The sequence below is a fragment of the Argiope bruennichi genome, chromosome 3, assembly GCF_947563725.1.
Source record: "Argiope bruennichi chromosome 3, qqArgBrue1.1, whole genome shotgun sequence".
Taxonomy (NCBI): Eukaryota; Metazoa; Arthropoda; class Arachnida; order Araneae; family Araneidae; genus Argiope; species Argiope bruennichi.
Genome location: NC_079153.1, coordinates 16,001,883 through 16,017,245, shown reverse-complemented (window position 1 = coordinate 16,017,245; position 15,363 = coordinate 16,001,883). Strand labels below are relative to the sequence as shown.

Here is a 15,363-nt window from a genome sequence, read left to right as displayed (position 1 = left end):
TCCATTATGCGGCAGTTTTTCATTTATTTCATTTACATATCCTAGTCCCTTCCTAGGGACATTTGATTTGAATTGCGATGAAAAGAGCGATTTTCAAATATGAAGTTTATTGCTAATAAATAAAGTTCGAAATAAGCATTGGACATTTTCTTATCTAAATATTCATGACAATACTAACCTTATTAATTATTTAGTAATATTGAATTTACCACTTTAAATTTAACGATTGCGGAATACTATCATTAAAATAAAATAATCAGTCAATAATAAATAAATGGTTCAGAGCTACCCCTGCCTTGCCTAAGTATTCAGAAAAAATTGAATGATCATCGTCATGACAGCCACTTTTCAGTGTAAATTGCGCTCCGTTATCAGAGTAAAGATAACTCAACTCCATACTATTGCTACCCCCCCTCTCCTCTACCAAGGAAATTCGAGAATCCATTATGCGGCAGTTTTTCATTTATTTCATTCACATATCCTAGTCCCTTCCTAGGGACATTTGATTTGAATTGCGATGAAAAGAGCGATTTTTTCAAAAATAAATTATTAATAATATTTATTTCTGAAATTCATTTTCTTCTACATTTGAAAAATGCAAAACAAACGTTTAATGAAATCAACAAACACGAGAAAAAAAATGGAACATGTGTTTTTCACAGGTTTCATGAATTTTAATTGCTTCGCTATTTATTTTATGATGATTCACTTTATTATGCTTTCAAAACATTTAACGTAACTGAAGAAACAAAATCGTCATTTTTCCACTGAAGTTTTAAACATTACATTAAATAAATTAATTTCATGAGATTTTAAAACAAACGATCTGATAGCTTTTCAACATAAACAATATTTTATTTCATCGTTTATTTATCGTTCAAGGAAATGCCATAAAAATGCTGTATGATGAAGAGAATAAACATGGCTAGACATATGGACGAAACAGAAAACGTGAGAAATTTCACATGAGATAAAGAATATTTTTTTTAAAATTTTCATTTAACAGATAAAGTAAATGGAAACTGAAATCAAATTAGCTTGTGAAGAAATATATTTTGCGAAATTATACATTGTTTTAATGTTTGCATTTTTTAAATTCATAAAGGCTTCTTGTTTCAAGGATTCTCGAGTAATTTGTGTGTACATATCAAATTAATTGCATCAAGCAGCTCAAACTAAATATTAATTTTTCTATGATAAAAGCACGCATACAAAGTAACAGCATTTCACGTTTAATACTTCATTAATGGATTTGAGAGCTTCTTGCTGTAAGTCAACACTCTATGGTTAAATTTTTCAACACCTAAATTGCTTTCAGTGTTTAATAAATATATACTCCGCACGAAATGTTCATTAAATGCAAAGAATCAAGGCTTTCTAGATATAAGATAAGAAAGAAATAATTAAAAAGTATACTTGTGAGAGTAAATCGAGTGTCTAGTGAAATAAAAGATATATATCATTAAATATATACTTTCATTAAAAGCTTAATTTAAAACTAACATTAGACTAAGACAAATGGGGGTAACGAATGCCCATGTTTTGATTAGTAATGTCACCTGTATGGTGTTATTGATGATGCTCTGTGCACTTTTTAAAAATCGTGCATTCATGAGACATCACGCATTTAATTCAAGGCTCATCAAATTAACTGCAAGGCGTGTTTAGAATAAATTGATTTCAAATAAGATGATGTCTAACTTAGTTAAAAGTAATTATGATAATTACTAATGGGCACGTTTGGCGCTAAATGAACCGCAAAAGCATTAATTTAGTTAAATATCATAAGTAGTTTTCATTCAGTTCAGTAAATGTGCTTAGTAATTCATTTCAGTGATTCTAAATGTAGTGATTCAAAAATGCGCATTTGTCGTCAGGTTGTGGAGATGCATTTTTATAGATTTTTATGCTTAAATTATATTTAACTAATGACTTCAAAGAATAATTTAGTTTTCTGAAAGTGTCTTAATTTGAAAGGGATAAAGCATGTATTTTCCTTTCTGTTAAGCTAGAAAATGGGGGATATTTTTAAAGTACAGAGATCCTCAAAGTTTTAGTGAAATTTTATGCATACACAATACATGTCTAACAATTATGCATTAATAATTGAATACAGAGTCTGGTATATTCAGTAAATACATGCATAAATTAATTGCATGAGAAAGATTGAAAATGATACCCTCTTTCGCCAAAATATTTTAGCTCTATAGTGTTAAAAGAATCGAATCAGCATCAAGACTATGTTTGTATAGTTACAATTAATTTTAATTATTAATTACCTCATTAATAAGATTATTTATTTACCATATAATCATCAATATGTATTAAAGGCGGAAATAGAATATCGTTTTTCCTTTCTTAGCGTCTATGATATTGAGATTATCGAAAAAGTTTTAATATTGATCCTTAAGGCGAGTTGATTATCAACCAGTTTCTGAATAATAAACTCGTTAGAGGAAATCTTCAATCGTTAGGAAGCTATAAGGAACACTTCCCAGCTTTCCCATCCCCTCAGTGTCTGAATTCAATGGTCTAAGCACGAATGTGCGAATTTGGCTGCGGTACGGTTTCGGCATCGGAACCGTACCGCAGCCAAATGGGGGTCAGCTCAGACGTCGTCCTAGTTTTCTGACCATGGTTCAAAATTACGAGGTATATTCCAAAATAGCCCTAGTGTTACTTTAAAACGGGATGTTAATATAACTAAACTAAATTATTATTTGGTTGAAATTTTCATATTTCTTACAGCATGAAAGAAGTGTTGAATTTGCAATGAAAACCATTCTAGTTATCGATACAAAATAATATAGGAAAATTGTTATGCATGCATATATATATATTAGGACATCTCAATTTACTACAAAATTTTTGCACAAGATTTGAAAGAATATATAAAAGAAACTCAAATCTTGCTAATAAATTGATTTTTTTCCCTTCATCTAGGCAATATATTTGATAAAATATGTTATATAAAATCGTAATACTTGATATATTTCTTTGTATCTATTTTATAATAACACCTTAACAAAATGCATACAAATTCATAGCAGGCATTATGCAAAAGAGTTCAAATGATGAGCCAAACTAAGATCAAAGTAAAAATGAAAGCGGAAAGAAATAGGAAGACTCATAGAAATGAAAACTATCCTTGCTGTTCAAGTAAAAGCAGGCACAAAATAAAAACACACACAAGCTGGAAATGTTATATAAAAGGTATATTGTTGGTAATATATCCACCTGGGGGGTGTTTAGACTCTTTTGAAGTGGGCATTAATGTTTGTTTGGGAATCCGGAAAACAGTCTGAAATTTCCTATTTAATAACATCTCAAAGCTTGAAACATTTATTCTTTGCAATGTTTTGTTCGATCCTTGATAATTTGTTTCAGGTCTGGAAAAGTTGAATTATTAATTTTGTTTTCAGGGGCGAATTCCATATTGCATTAATAAATTTGAAGTAGAATGAAGAGGGAGTAAATCTATAATTTCTAGCCTGTAAGTTGTATAATATTTCGAATACATATTATCTATTAAATAAAAAAATATTGCATATATTTGCACATATATATTGTTTAAATTCCAAATATTAAACTGATTCAGGAAATTTTATTATTATTTACAGAAGAATGAATGATACTAAATATCCATTCTATTTAATGAATGAATCAAATATATAAATTGTTGCAGGACCATGTTATTATGATTTCAAATAATATGATTATTGAAATAATATAAGCAAATCATTTTTTTTTATGTCTCGTTATAGTAGATTCATGTAACTGACGATAGTTTAGTTAGTTAGTTTTTAACTTTTATTATTAGTTTATCTTTTTGTTCTCAAAATTAAAATGATGATCAAAATAAATATAGTTAAATGATTGGACAAATGAATGAATTAATTTATAATCAAACAAATAAAATACTAAGAAAAATGGAAAAATACCAATATAAATTTTTTTTAAATAAATAACTTCCAAATTAACAAATAGAAAAATAAAATATAACTAAGAATATTACTTTATCTTCCGTTTATAATATATAAAAACAGATATCGTCTTTATAATTAAAGTTCCTCTTTGAACGAGCTTTAAAAGGAAAACTATTAAACATAAAGTCGTCAAACATGATAATTTGCACTGGATTTTATTTTTCGGAAAACTAAAAAGGAAATTAAAAAAAAAATCGAAATTTGAGGGTAATGGTTATGCTTATCTATGCTTAATCTATGCTCATTGCTATTGATGTATTGTTAACGAACATTGGCCATGAAAACTTCTTATGGATGAAACTCTTTTTATTTATTTATTTATTTAAATCAGCAATTATAAATATAAGATTTGGGCTGAACAAATTATTTATTTTCGGGAGTCGCTTGACCAACATCCTGTATTTATGAATAAAAAATGAGTCTTTATTCCCCAAGAAGATATTCATACAAAATGCTCAATTCATAATGTTTCTTTATTCTTTCACAAGATTTTCAATGGCTGATGTTCGTTAACAACATTGCATAAAGCACCATTACCTGCAAGATGTGTGTTTTTGAACTTTCTTTTTTACGAAAAATAAAATCATCTGTTCTCCTGCAAACTATTACCAGGTTTTAGAGCATTTTGTTCAATAATCTTCCTTTGATGGCTATTTCAGTGTGGTACTTAAATTATAACCATAACATGTTTTATGTTTAGCTTCGTTTCATAGAGAACTTACGCTTACGCTTACATGCTTACGTATGTTGAAAAAGCATCCTGTCTGAAATAACACAATTATTAATACTGATTCATCGTTTTGTTTAGACATTCGAAATAAAATTCGTTGCAGGTTCGAATAATTGCTTTCGGTAACTCAATTATTGACTAATAAATGGGTGTACATCTTTTAATGAAAGAATTTAATAATAATTTAATACTGGCTAAGAATTTCAATGTTCCGAATACATTAATTTTTGTTCATTTTTCTCTTTAAGTTTATGTATTTTTTTCTTCGTTCGTGTTCATACACGAACTTTATAACTCTTTTGATAGATTTTGCGTATGGATTTAATAAAATGACTATAATTACATAGACAATTTCATTCATATCATTTTTGCGTTACTATGTGCTACGTACACAGACAGTTCAGTTTATTTGAACTTTATCGCAGTAACGTTTCATCTTGAAGCTATACAAATACTATTTGGAGGGGGGGGGTCTCATTATTTTTTAAATGTACAATACAGACAAACAAATTGACATGTTTTGAAAAACGCTTTTATATTGAATTTGCGAAACTCAAAAACAAATAGATTCATCACAATCTTGAGGTTAATATTTTGAAGATTAAAATTCTTACTCTTCGCATACGAAAAAAAAATAATACAAATATCAGAAATTTTTCTACTTTAGCCACATTAGTTATGGTACTTTTTATTGTTTAACTGCGTTAGTGTAAATAGAACTTTTTTCATACTTACAGATGTTTCAGCAAATACTCTATAATTCCAGTTTTATTTTCAATTACTATATATTTGCCATTAATATATTTCAAAATATTAAACTTTAAAGTTGTACTTGATTACATTATTAAATATTTAAAATTTAAATACACACCAGACAAAATGATAACCCCCAAAAATTCTCATTTTGATTTAATCATAATTAAATTAATGAGTAACATTAATGCATCTAAAACAGCTAAGAAATTATTTAAAAGTTTACTTTGGCGATAATTTACTAAAAATATATATGTTATAGGAAGCAGATTAGTTTTAAAAGTGGAAATTTGAGCAAAAGAAAAATTCGCTCACAAAAAAAAGTGTTGGTTGCAATTTTTCAGAATTACTTAAAATATAATATTTGACATAGACTTCACAGAAAGTTCTAACTGCTTCAATTGTATTTGTTTCTATGCTGAATGTATTGCCAATTTAAAACCATATCTTTTCTGATATTGGAATCCATCGCTATAAACTATGCGAAATCTTTCAATCCAACAGCCAGTCTTCATATTTGCACGCCACTGCTCAAACCATTATTGAGTATATTTTGCTAAAAGGGTGCTGGCGTGCCAGTGCCGAGTGATCAGGGGTTAGTAAGATAGAAGATCTTTCAGCATTAATTGGTAATCTTTAGGATTTTATCTTTCGTCACTCTTCAATCTGCATGTGTGTTGCTGTACAAATTGAAGATTTCAAAGTAGCACATGCATATTGAATAATAACAAAATTTCCTTTGGGTGACCAAGAGGTAATATTTAAATTTTAGTTTAATCTTCATTATCTCCTATTTATGTTTGGGAATTGTTATAAAACTCAACCGCACCATTTCGATAGCTCATATTAATTTTTAAAGATTTCATAATTCAGCTAAAATCCCCAGTAATGAATTCTGTACGATTCCTTTCTGTACGACTTCGATTTCCTTTCTAGCTTTTTAGACATTTTTGGACGATGACAACTTTATTTAATTTTTATATTTATAACTAAGTGGAACTTTTAGAACATTTTTTACTGTTTCCATTAAACGGTTTCACTTTTATAGCAATTCAGAGTTCAGCAATTCGCAAATTTGACTTTTATAACAATTTTCTCAAGCAAATCCGAAAATATACATTTTACCAACTTGCTTTTCCAGTATTACCTAAGTTAAAGCTAGTACTCAATATACATATTTTTTAATCGTAATGCATAATTTGTGACGTTTCTGGAGAATAAACAACTTTTATTAATTTTTTTAAAAACTAACTATTTTTAGCTTAAAAAAACAATAAGAATAGAACACTAGAAAAATTATCATTTCAAATAATATGAATGTGAAGATAATTTTCCTTTCCCTTTTTTAGCTCATAATAAATCATTGTACTATACTTTGTGTGAAAGATAAGGAAAAGAGTGATAGCTAATAACAACAGTGGGTATTCATTTTATCATAAAATAAATTTACAAATAAAACAAATCCCAATCTAAAATGTCTTGTATTAAAAATTTTAATCAGTGTTTTATGTTTCGGCATGTTTTTGTAGAAGGAAAAATAAAATAATATTCACTAAAGGCAGTACTAATTACATTTTTAATCATAAAGGAAATGACTCGAACAAAATACATCATTATTTTGATTTTTTTTTACCTTCGATATTATAATTTTGTTCAGATTTTATATAATGCTAAAATATTAAAATTTCTCATTTTTTCATTAGCTTTAGTTGTATCATTTTATTTATGAATTATGCTATATAATAATTTTATAATTATTCAATTTTATTTTACTTAAGTATTTTTATTTGTATTAATTGATAATTTCGACGATCCTATCCGATGAACTGTTATAAAGTCAACAATTCATAGATTATTCATTATTAGTTTTCCCAATAATGTATTTATTACCTTAAAAATAAAATGAGCTCTAAGACATAAGATCCATCCATTTCATGAATGTCTTTTCTCTGTTATAAAAGGATAAATAAATATATACATTTATTTTATCAAATCCTATTTCATTGGGGAGAATTTAACTATCACTTATCATAGAATTTCTAAAGCATCCAAACTCAAATGAGACAACGCATTAACATATTCTAATCGAGTGACTGGAAATTGCAGATAATACTTCCATGTTTAATTTTTCAAACATTATCCTTAAAATCTCAAATGACAATAATTCTGAAAACTTAACGACAGCAGGAATTGCACAATGGCTTTTCAATTAACAACGCTCATTATTCTCTTAACGACCATTACAGAAGTAACTGGGGGCAGGCGGCGTCTTGGCTTTCATCTCCTGCACAGACAACACATTTGAGTTCGTGGAGGCACAAAAGAAAGGAGAAATAATTGCGAGGTGGTTATTTACAAGCAGTATGAAGGCTCTTTGGACAAGAAAACTAATAATGCAGACTATAATAAAGCCATTTTGTATGAGACGACGGACATTATTAGACACTTTTACACGAGAATACTGCATGGAAAGTAGGGTTTTGTTGTTTGAGGCTTTGTTAACACCCAGCGATATGGTCATTTAGATGGAAAGGGAGGCACAAATATGAGCCTCATGTGGGGATTACGCTGCCATCAATTACGTTTCTTAGACCCAGGGGCTTAGATTGCGTGTTCTGGGAGCGGTAATTCAGGGGTTGTCTTTAATTTACGAATGCTTTAGCTGACACGAAGTCATTCTCTTTTCACTTATAAATTGTTCCGGTTGTTATTAAAGAAGCGAATTTTCGTTCTTGTATTATTATTGATGATATGTTGCTAAATCCAAAAATGGAAACAATAATAGTTTGATTTCTTCAAGTTAATCACTCATTTAAACATGTTACCAGCAATGATGAACCACCGGCATTTTCTAGAATCCTACGCATTCAAGAGAATAGATATTAGGCTAATTATGGAGTATGAGGCATTTTCCCAAGGTATTGTAAATAATATGCATTCTATACAATTCAAGAGACTATATTTTTGCCTAAGTATGGAGTAACGTGGCTTTTTTCCAAGGCATTGTAAATAATACACATTCTATAGAATGAGAACTGCTATTCAGGAAAAGTTAGAAACAGAGATCATGACAACACTATTCTTTATACAATTTCTTAATTTTGAAATAGTGAATACGAGAAATATCATAACAATAATTTTTGCAAGCAAGGCTACGGCAAGTATGATTTTTTTACGATGCTTTGTATATGCATGTGTATTACTGGTTACTTTTAAACAAATACAACAGGTAGAAGAAATAGAATATCTTTGTTAAGCATGTCACCCTCATGCTGATTTAATTCATCGTCGAATAGAATTCCATCCATGTTTTCTGAAACAGTCGATTTTTTTTTCTTGCATCGGAGATGCATTTCATATTTTGGCGGTTTGGCATTGCAGGCAGGAAATCTGTAAAATGGTTAATTGTTTAAGATTCTTTGAAGAAACCTCTTCTGAAGAAAATTTCCCTTTTTAAAATTTTCTTGTTTCTGAAAATATATATCGTAATCAGAAGTTATTTTAAAATAGTTTTCAATTTGATTAGAATAATATGAATTCAAATATAAATAAACGAAGGAACATCTTTCTTTATACAATTTATAACTAATATACTAATTAGCCAAAAACTTCAATCATTTTGATTCATTCTCGTTTTGATCTTTAAAAATAAATATACGTAATACACCGTTTTAAAATAAATATACGTAAAATTACTTTTTATAATTATGGCAAAAGAACATAAACTGATTTAAATGCCCTTACATCTGCAATAATGCTCAATGTGCAATAGAGTTCCCATGTTTTTACTTACTAAAACAATAATTTCTTTAAACAAAATACTTTGCTTTAAAAATAAATATTTAACCATAACATTTAACAAAAAGATCGATTAGCCACCCCTATAGTAGACGATGTTTCCTAATAGCACAGAAAATAAAACTTTTATTTTTCTTTTCTAATAAAGTCAAATAATTTTTCACAGAAGTTAACAGAATTTAGCAGACTTGAAATTAGATAAATGTTTTGCTGATTTTTACAAAACGAAAATTTGTAGTCGATCATTATCAGTAGACTATTTTTCATTAGCCAAAAAATGATTTAAATGGAAATAATTATAAAAAAAAACCAGGTTTATTCTTATATAGCAGTTCAGTATTGAGGTGAGCAAATCCCATGTCACAATGTACATGTTTCAATGTATGTTTATGGCAATGCACATGTTTCAGATAGTTTCGTATTGTTTGACATAAGAAATAATTCTGTTGAAAACATACTTAAAAATTGGTAAAATACAAAAGAATCATGGTAAGTACATTTTGGTAAAGTGCAAAGAAAATATTCTTAAATGCACTTGGGTAAAATGTAAAGAACGTTGTGAGATTCAGTAACGTTCGCGAATCCTCTTTTCATTGATTGATTTTCCAAACTTTCTTATCAGCGATGATCTTTTAACAGCTTTTCTAAGCACCAAGAATGTTCCGTTCTCGTTAAGCCAAGAAAGAATTTTCTGAGACAGCGATTAACTCATTCCCCCAGAGTCAATAATTTACAGTTATAAGATATAACACCATCTCTATTTTACCCAAAACATTTTCTAAACCGATTAACGTTAAAAAAAGTTTGCAATATAAACTTTAATATCAAATGAAATAGTTTCTTAAAATGTTAATATGTGATAGCACTTGTGGATTTATTTTTCATTAGACTATTTCTAGACTCGATTTTCAGACTAGAATTTCAAATGCATTTTTTTGGAAGCTTTGTCGAAAGAAAGAAGGAATTATGATTTCAAATTTAACATCTCTTAGATGAAATTTCAATGACACAAATCATAATGGTTCCAATTAGTTTGATTAAGGTGTACGTACACACTTGAAACTTCGAAAATCGTTCAAAATATCTAATATCTTTTTATTGCTTCAAAATGTTCTCTGATCCTTTAGCTGTCAAACAATACCAATATGCTGTCAATATTCGGAATATTTCTCGCGTTATAATTATTTTTCTTGAGGTACTTTCATTAGAAACTCTAGTTTCGATTTTTTTAAACTCATTTTATGAAGAATGATATTTTTCCACTATGTTGTTTCATTCAACAAATCAACAAGAAATTAACCAAATACAATTATTTATATATCAAAATAATCTGTATGAAACAGTGGATGTTTTGTATGGAAAACTTGTATTTAAACTTGTATGTAAACTTGTATTTATGGAAATAAATTTTTAATAGCTATTTAAAAGTTAAAATTTCAGAAAAAATCTCGCTTTTTCTATTCATTGTTGATGAAAAAATTGTTAAAAAAACTATATATTTTTATAACTTGATTGAGGCAGACAACATGAAGACTAATATTAGGCATAATTTCCAACTAGAATTGTGTGTCTATACAAATTAGAATTTAAGATATCATGTTTAAAAAATTATGCTAATTTGCTTATTAAATAATAATTAATTAATAATTAGTGTAAAATGGTTTTTTCTTACTGAAATGAGTTTAAACATATATTAATGACCTACTGCGAAAAAACTGGATTTTTAAAGTTAAAATTTTTAAAAAAATCTTCTAGTGTGTATGTTCACCTTAATCATGATTTTCGATTGATCATCAGAATTCGATGTTCAAAACTGAACTTGTTCAAATATAACATTTACTCACAAAAAAATGTTAAGAATGTATTCAGAATTAGTTGGGGTGAATTTATATTATTATAGATTTATAATTAAGTTATATTACTTATTCTACTACTATTATAGATTAATTATATAAAATTATACTACTTATCTAATATATAAAAATTCATTTTTGTTTATTCGTATTTTATGCGCTGCCGTACCGTTCATCCAATGACTACAACGCTTTGGCAAGCAACTGCTTGCTCTTGTTGGAAGATTTATAATACAATTAGTATATCTAATATATATAAATTAACATTTGTTCATTCGTTTTTGAGGCGCTAGTGTACTATTGATCCAAAATAAGATTTGCCAACATTGTTTTGAACCTAGAAAATTCATGCTTTTCACATGGCCAATAGCAGCAATGCATCGGCTACTAGCTAGTAAATACTAAAAGATTTCCAGTACTATCTTAACTGACATTATTCGTCTACTTATGTTTATTTTGACTTAAACAGTCACACTTACAGTTAAGGTCCAGGGACACGGAACTCTTAACCGGGGCGGATACGTTATTGTTGGACGCTTGACACGTCAGTTCGGCCATGAGGTCCCTTCGGGTCAATGTCTCCAGTTGAAGCTCATTCCGGACAAAGAGTGACGACGTGACTACTTCAAAAGTATCGTCGATGAGTGCCGGACCTCTCCACCATGTCAGGACTGGAGGTGGTTTCCCTAATAAATCAAACCATTTAAAAATCGACAACTTCAATTAAACACAATATTTGAAAATAGTTGCATGAAAATGAGATCAAGAAAACATTGTGCAATTGTTCATTGATTTTGTTTTATTGTTGAATTTTATTGTACTATTTTTTAACACGTTGAATGACGAATGTTCCCTATGTGATTTCACTTACTATCTAATTGTATTGAACAACAAATCAAATTCAATGACTCTTTCTCCACTATAGTTAAGATATAGAAAAGAAAGGGTAAACTAATTATATAGATGGTTCGAATGAGGGAAGAATAATGACAGTGAAGGTATTAAGGAATAGGTTCTTTGTTCATGACCCATCTAAGAAAAAACATTCGGTTTGCCCACATAATAGCAGAAAAGATAATTCATGCAAATCAAATTAATAATTTTTTTTTTATATTCACATTGCTGCGTTTTGTGATTGTTAATAATTCCCTAATCAATTTCATGTATGATTTTGTTATTTAGTTTTTGTTATTTCCTTTTAGCTTGTATCTGTGAATTGTTATCCATTATTTAAATATTAATTTCATTAATCTCAGTTTTGAATATAGTTATAAAACTTTGGCTATTTAAATATATTACATAAATTTAGCAGAAATTATTTTAAAAGGTAAAAATTAATTGTATATATTTAAGCATCCCAAATGTTTTTCATGATTTTATGTGGAATGTGAAAATTATAAACGACTACTCGACCTGGCCTATGGTATATGGGAAGCTCTGAATGACTGGGAGGCCGTGACATCATTGGTGGGAACTAAGGCTGTGTCCTAAGTCCATCACCGGCCACAGTACAACCCTTCTAGTAGGAAGCAAATCCTTTCATCGACAAGAAGTAGCCGACACTACACCATTTGTATATCCACCAGGGAGGAGAGAATCAACCATCCTTCCAGAAGCATCTCACCCCCGTATATGAGGTGCTTTCGAGGGGCAGAACATTATGATAATCACTCATCACTAACTGACTACTCAGCCCATAGGAGTACGGATAAAACTGAATGACCTAACCACCGAAACAGCAACACTGGCGGGAACTGTGGTTGAGTCCTAATATTCATCACTGGCCATGGTACAATCCATCACGTACGTCCCGTCATCAATGGGAGGTAGCCAACCTCCATCCCTTTTTGTACCCACCAGGAAGGCGAGAGCAACTACCATATCAGAAGCTTCTCATCCTCATTTATGAGGTGCCCCCCCCCCTCTTCCAGTGGGTGAGAGCAATATGATAAAAATAAAATGATTATAAATTTTAATAAAAGTTATTCGCATGTAATATAACTGATATTTATCTAGATTTTTTTACAAAGCAATCTCAATTAAACTTGCAATCTTAAAGAAATTTTGGACTCAAGAAAGCAATTAGCTCAAAAATGTTTAATATCTGTTTCACATTTGAATTAACATTACCAATCAGATAATTTTCAGAATAAGATAAATAGAAGGGTAACAGAAATGAAATCGGCAAACAATATTTTAATAAATAATATTCACAGCCGTGTAGACAGCGCTGTTAGCTGCATCAACTCAGTGGCGTAACGACCAATTGGAAGTAAAGTGATGCCATGGGAGCAAATTAAAATCCAATTTTATGAGAGGATGAAAAAAGTAATAGCATCCATGGCCACCATTTAGCATTGTTAAGCTAGTGATGGTGATTAGAAGTGAAAAAGTAATACTATGCTCGGGTACCAATTATTTCCGTTATGCCATTCTGAATGACATGACACTCTCGTAACATAATCAAATGTGAAATATAACAAATAACATAATCAATGTGGTTTGACATAGCTGCCTCCACAACAGTCCGTTCTCCCGTCAGAAATATTTAATGAATTTAATCGAGTCATATCAAGCAAAAAGTATAAATGTTTAGCTCAATTCAGCGTTTGAAGAGCTTTAGCCTCTTTGAAATAATTCTGGCATGATGTTTTTCGAGTTCATAGCATTAGAGATTCCAATAAAAAAAGGCATATTTAATTTGATTTATAGGTATTAAGTACAACAACAGCCCATGTATTCCTCAAAAGTGATTACATGTGTGTACAAAAACAAAGTGTCGGTAGAGACACAAGTAAAAGAGGTGCATACATTATATATATATTCTTCAAAAAAAATGTCACTATGTACAAAAGCAGATAATGTCATAGCGTATCCACAAATAAATGAGGTGCATATCATTCGCATGTTGAATGCTGAACTAACTAAATATATTCCTCAAAATAGATTATCAGTGTGTACAAAAACTGACAATGTTAATATGCACCACAAGCAATGTCCGTTGATATGCAAATGATATGCACCACAAGTAATTGAAATGCATATCATTCGCATGATGAGTTTATATATATATATATAACTCAAAAGAGATGCCCAATATATACAAAAACAGATAATATGATGGCTTAGCCATAAGTAAATGAAGTGATATCGTTCGCCTCATGAACTGTATGCATTCCTTTAAACAAATGCGCAGTATGTACGAAAATTGATAGCGAGTTTGCCTAGCCCCAAGTAAATGGGATGAATATCATCGAAATGAAGAACAGCAGTAAATATTCTTCCAAAGAGATTCCCAATGTGTATAAAAGCAGGTAATGTGATGACTTAGCCACAAGTAAATAAGTCGCATAACATTCGAATGATGAGACATTCGCGGAAATTTTCTGATATCTCACACACAACAAGAGCTACATATATTCTCGGAAAATACTGAAAACGGAAAAAATCAAACTACAAATAAACGAGGTGCATTTGTTAAATTCATCTATTAAGGACTGTCACCATAGTTGTAGCTTTGGTCGTTTCCTTTCATCTCGAATAGATGAATGAGACGTTTGCGTGATACTGAATCCTCGCTATATCAGATTATGGGCTGTTTTAATATCTTCTTTAAAAATAGACTTTGCTGTTTGTTCATTGATTTCATTGCGGTATTTAGAAACAATAATCATCAAGATCGTTTCAATAGTTGATATACAGGGTGATTCATAAAGAAGTATATACTTTCCAGATGCTCTAAAACAGTAACAATCAAAGGCACGAAACACGTTGTCGAATCATAAGGTGGATGTACTCTTAAAATGTGCGTTTCTCTCTTGACGGAAGTCACATAGGCAGTAGCATGTGTGTCATGTGACTAGTCAGTTAAAATGGAGGCGTCTGCAGCGGAGAAGGCTTTTTATGTTCTACAATTTAGCAAAACGGAATCCGAAACTACTATGAAATGGCATTTTTGATCACAATTGAAAAAGAAGTTCGATTTAGAAAATTTATCTATTAATGGCATGAAAAATTTAAAACTACGGGCTGTTTATGAAAAGGTATAAGTCCTGTACGATTGACTGTATCAATCAAGAAGTCGGCATTCAACGAAGCCAGGAAAGAAGGTGAGTCTTGAAGTGCAGATTTGGAATCAGTCTGGAGAATTTTGAGAAAGAAGCTGAGAATGATTCCATACGAAGTGCAGGTGTTGTACAATCTAAATAACTTTGACAAACAAAAGTGCTGTGAATTTTTTGCC

The 15,363-nt window shown here is 29.8% G+C and overlaps 1 protein-coding gene across 1 annotated transcript in view; it reads right to left on the bottom strand.

The window, feature by feature from the left end:
- LOC129963412 (hemicentin-1-like) overlaps positions 1 to 15,363 on the bottom strand; it is a 710,215-nt gene that overhangs the window by 247,168 nt on the left and 447,684 nt on the right. The window contains exon 4 of the mRNA XM_056077767.1: positions 11,600 to 11,806. Coding sequence (XP_055933742.1) covers positions 11,600 to 11,806 — 207 coding nt within the window. The remainder of the gene's footprint in view (positions 1 to 11,599; positions 11,807 to 15,363) is intronic.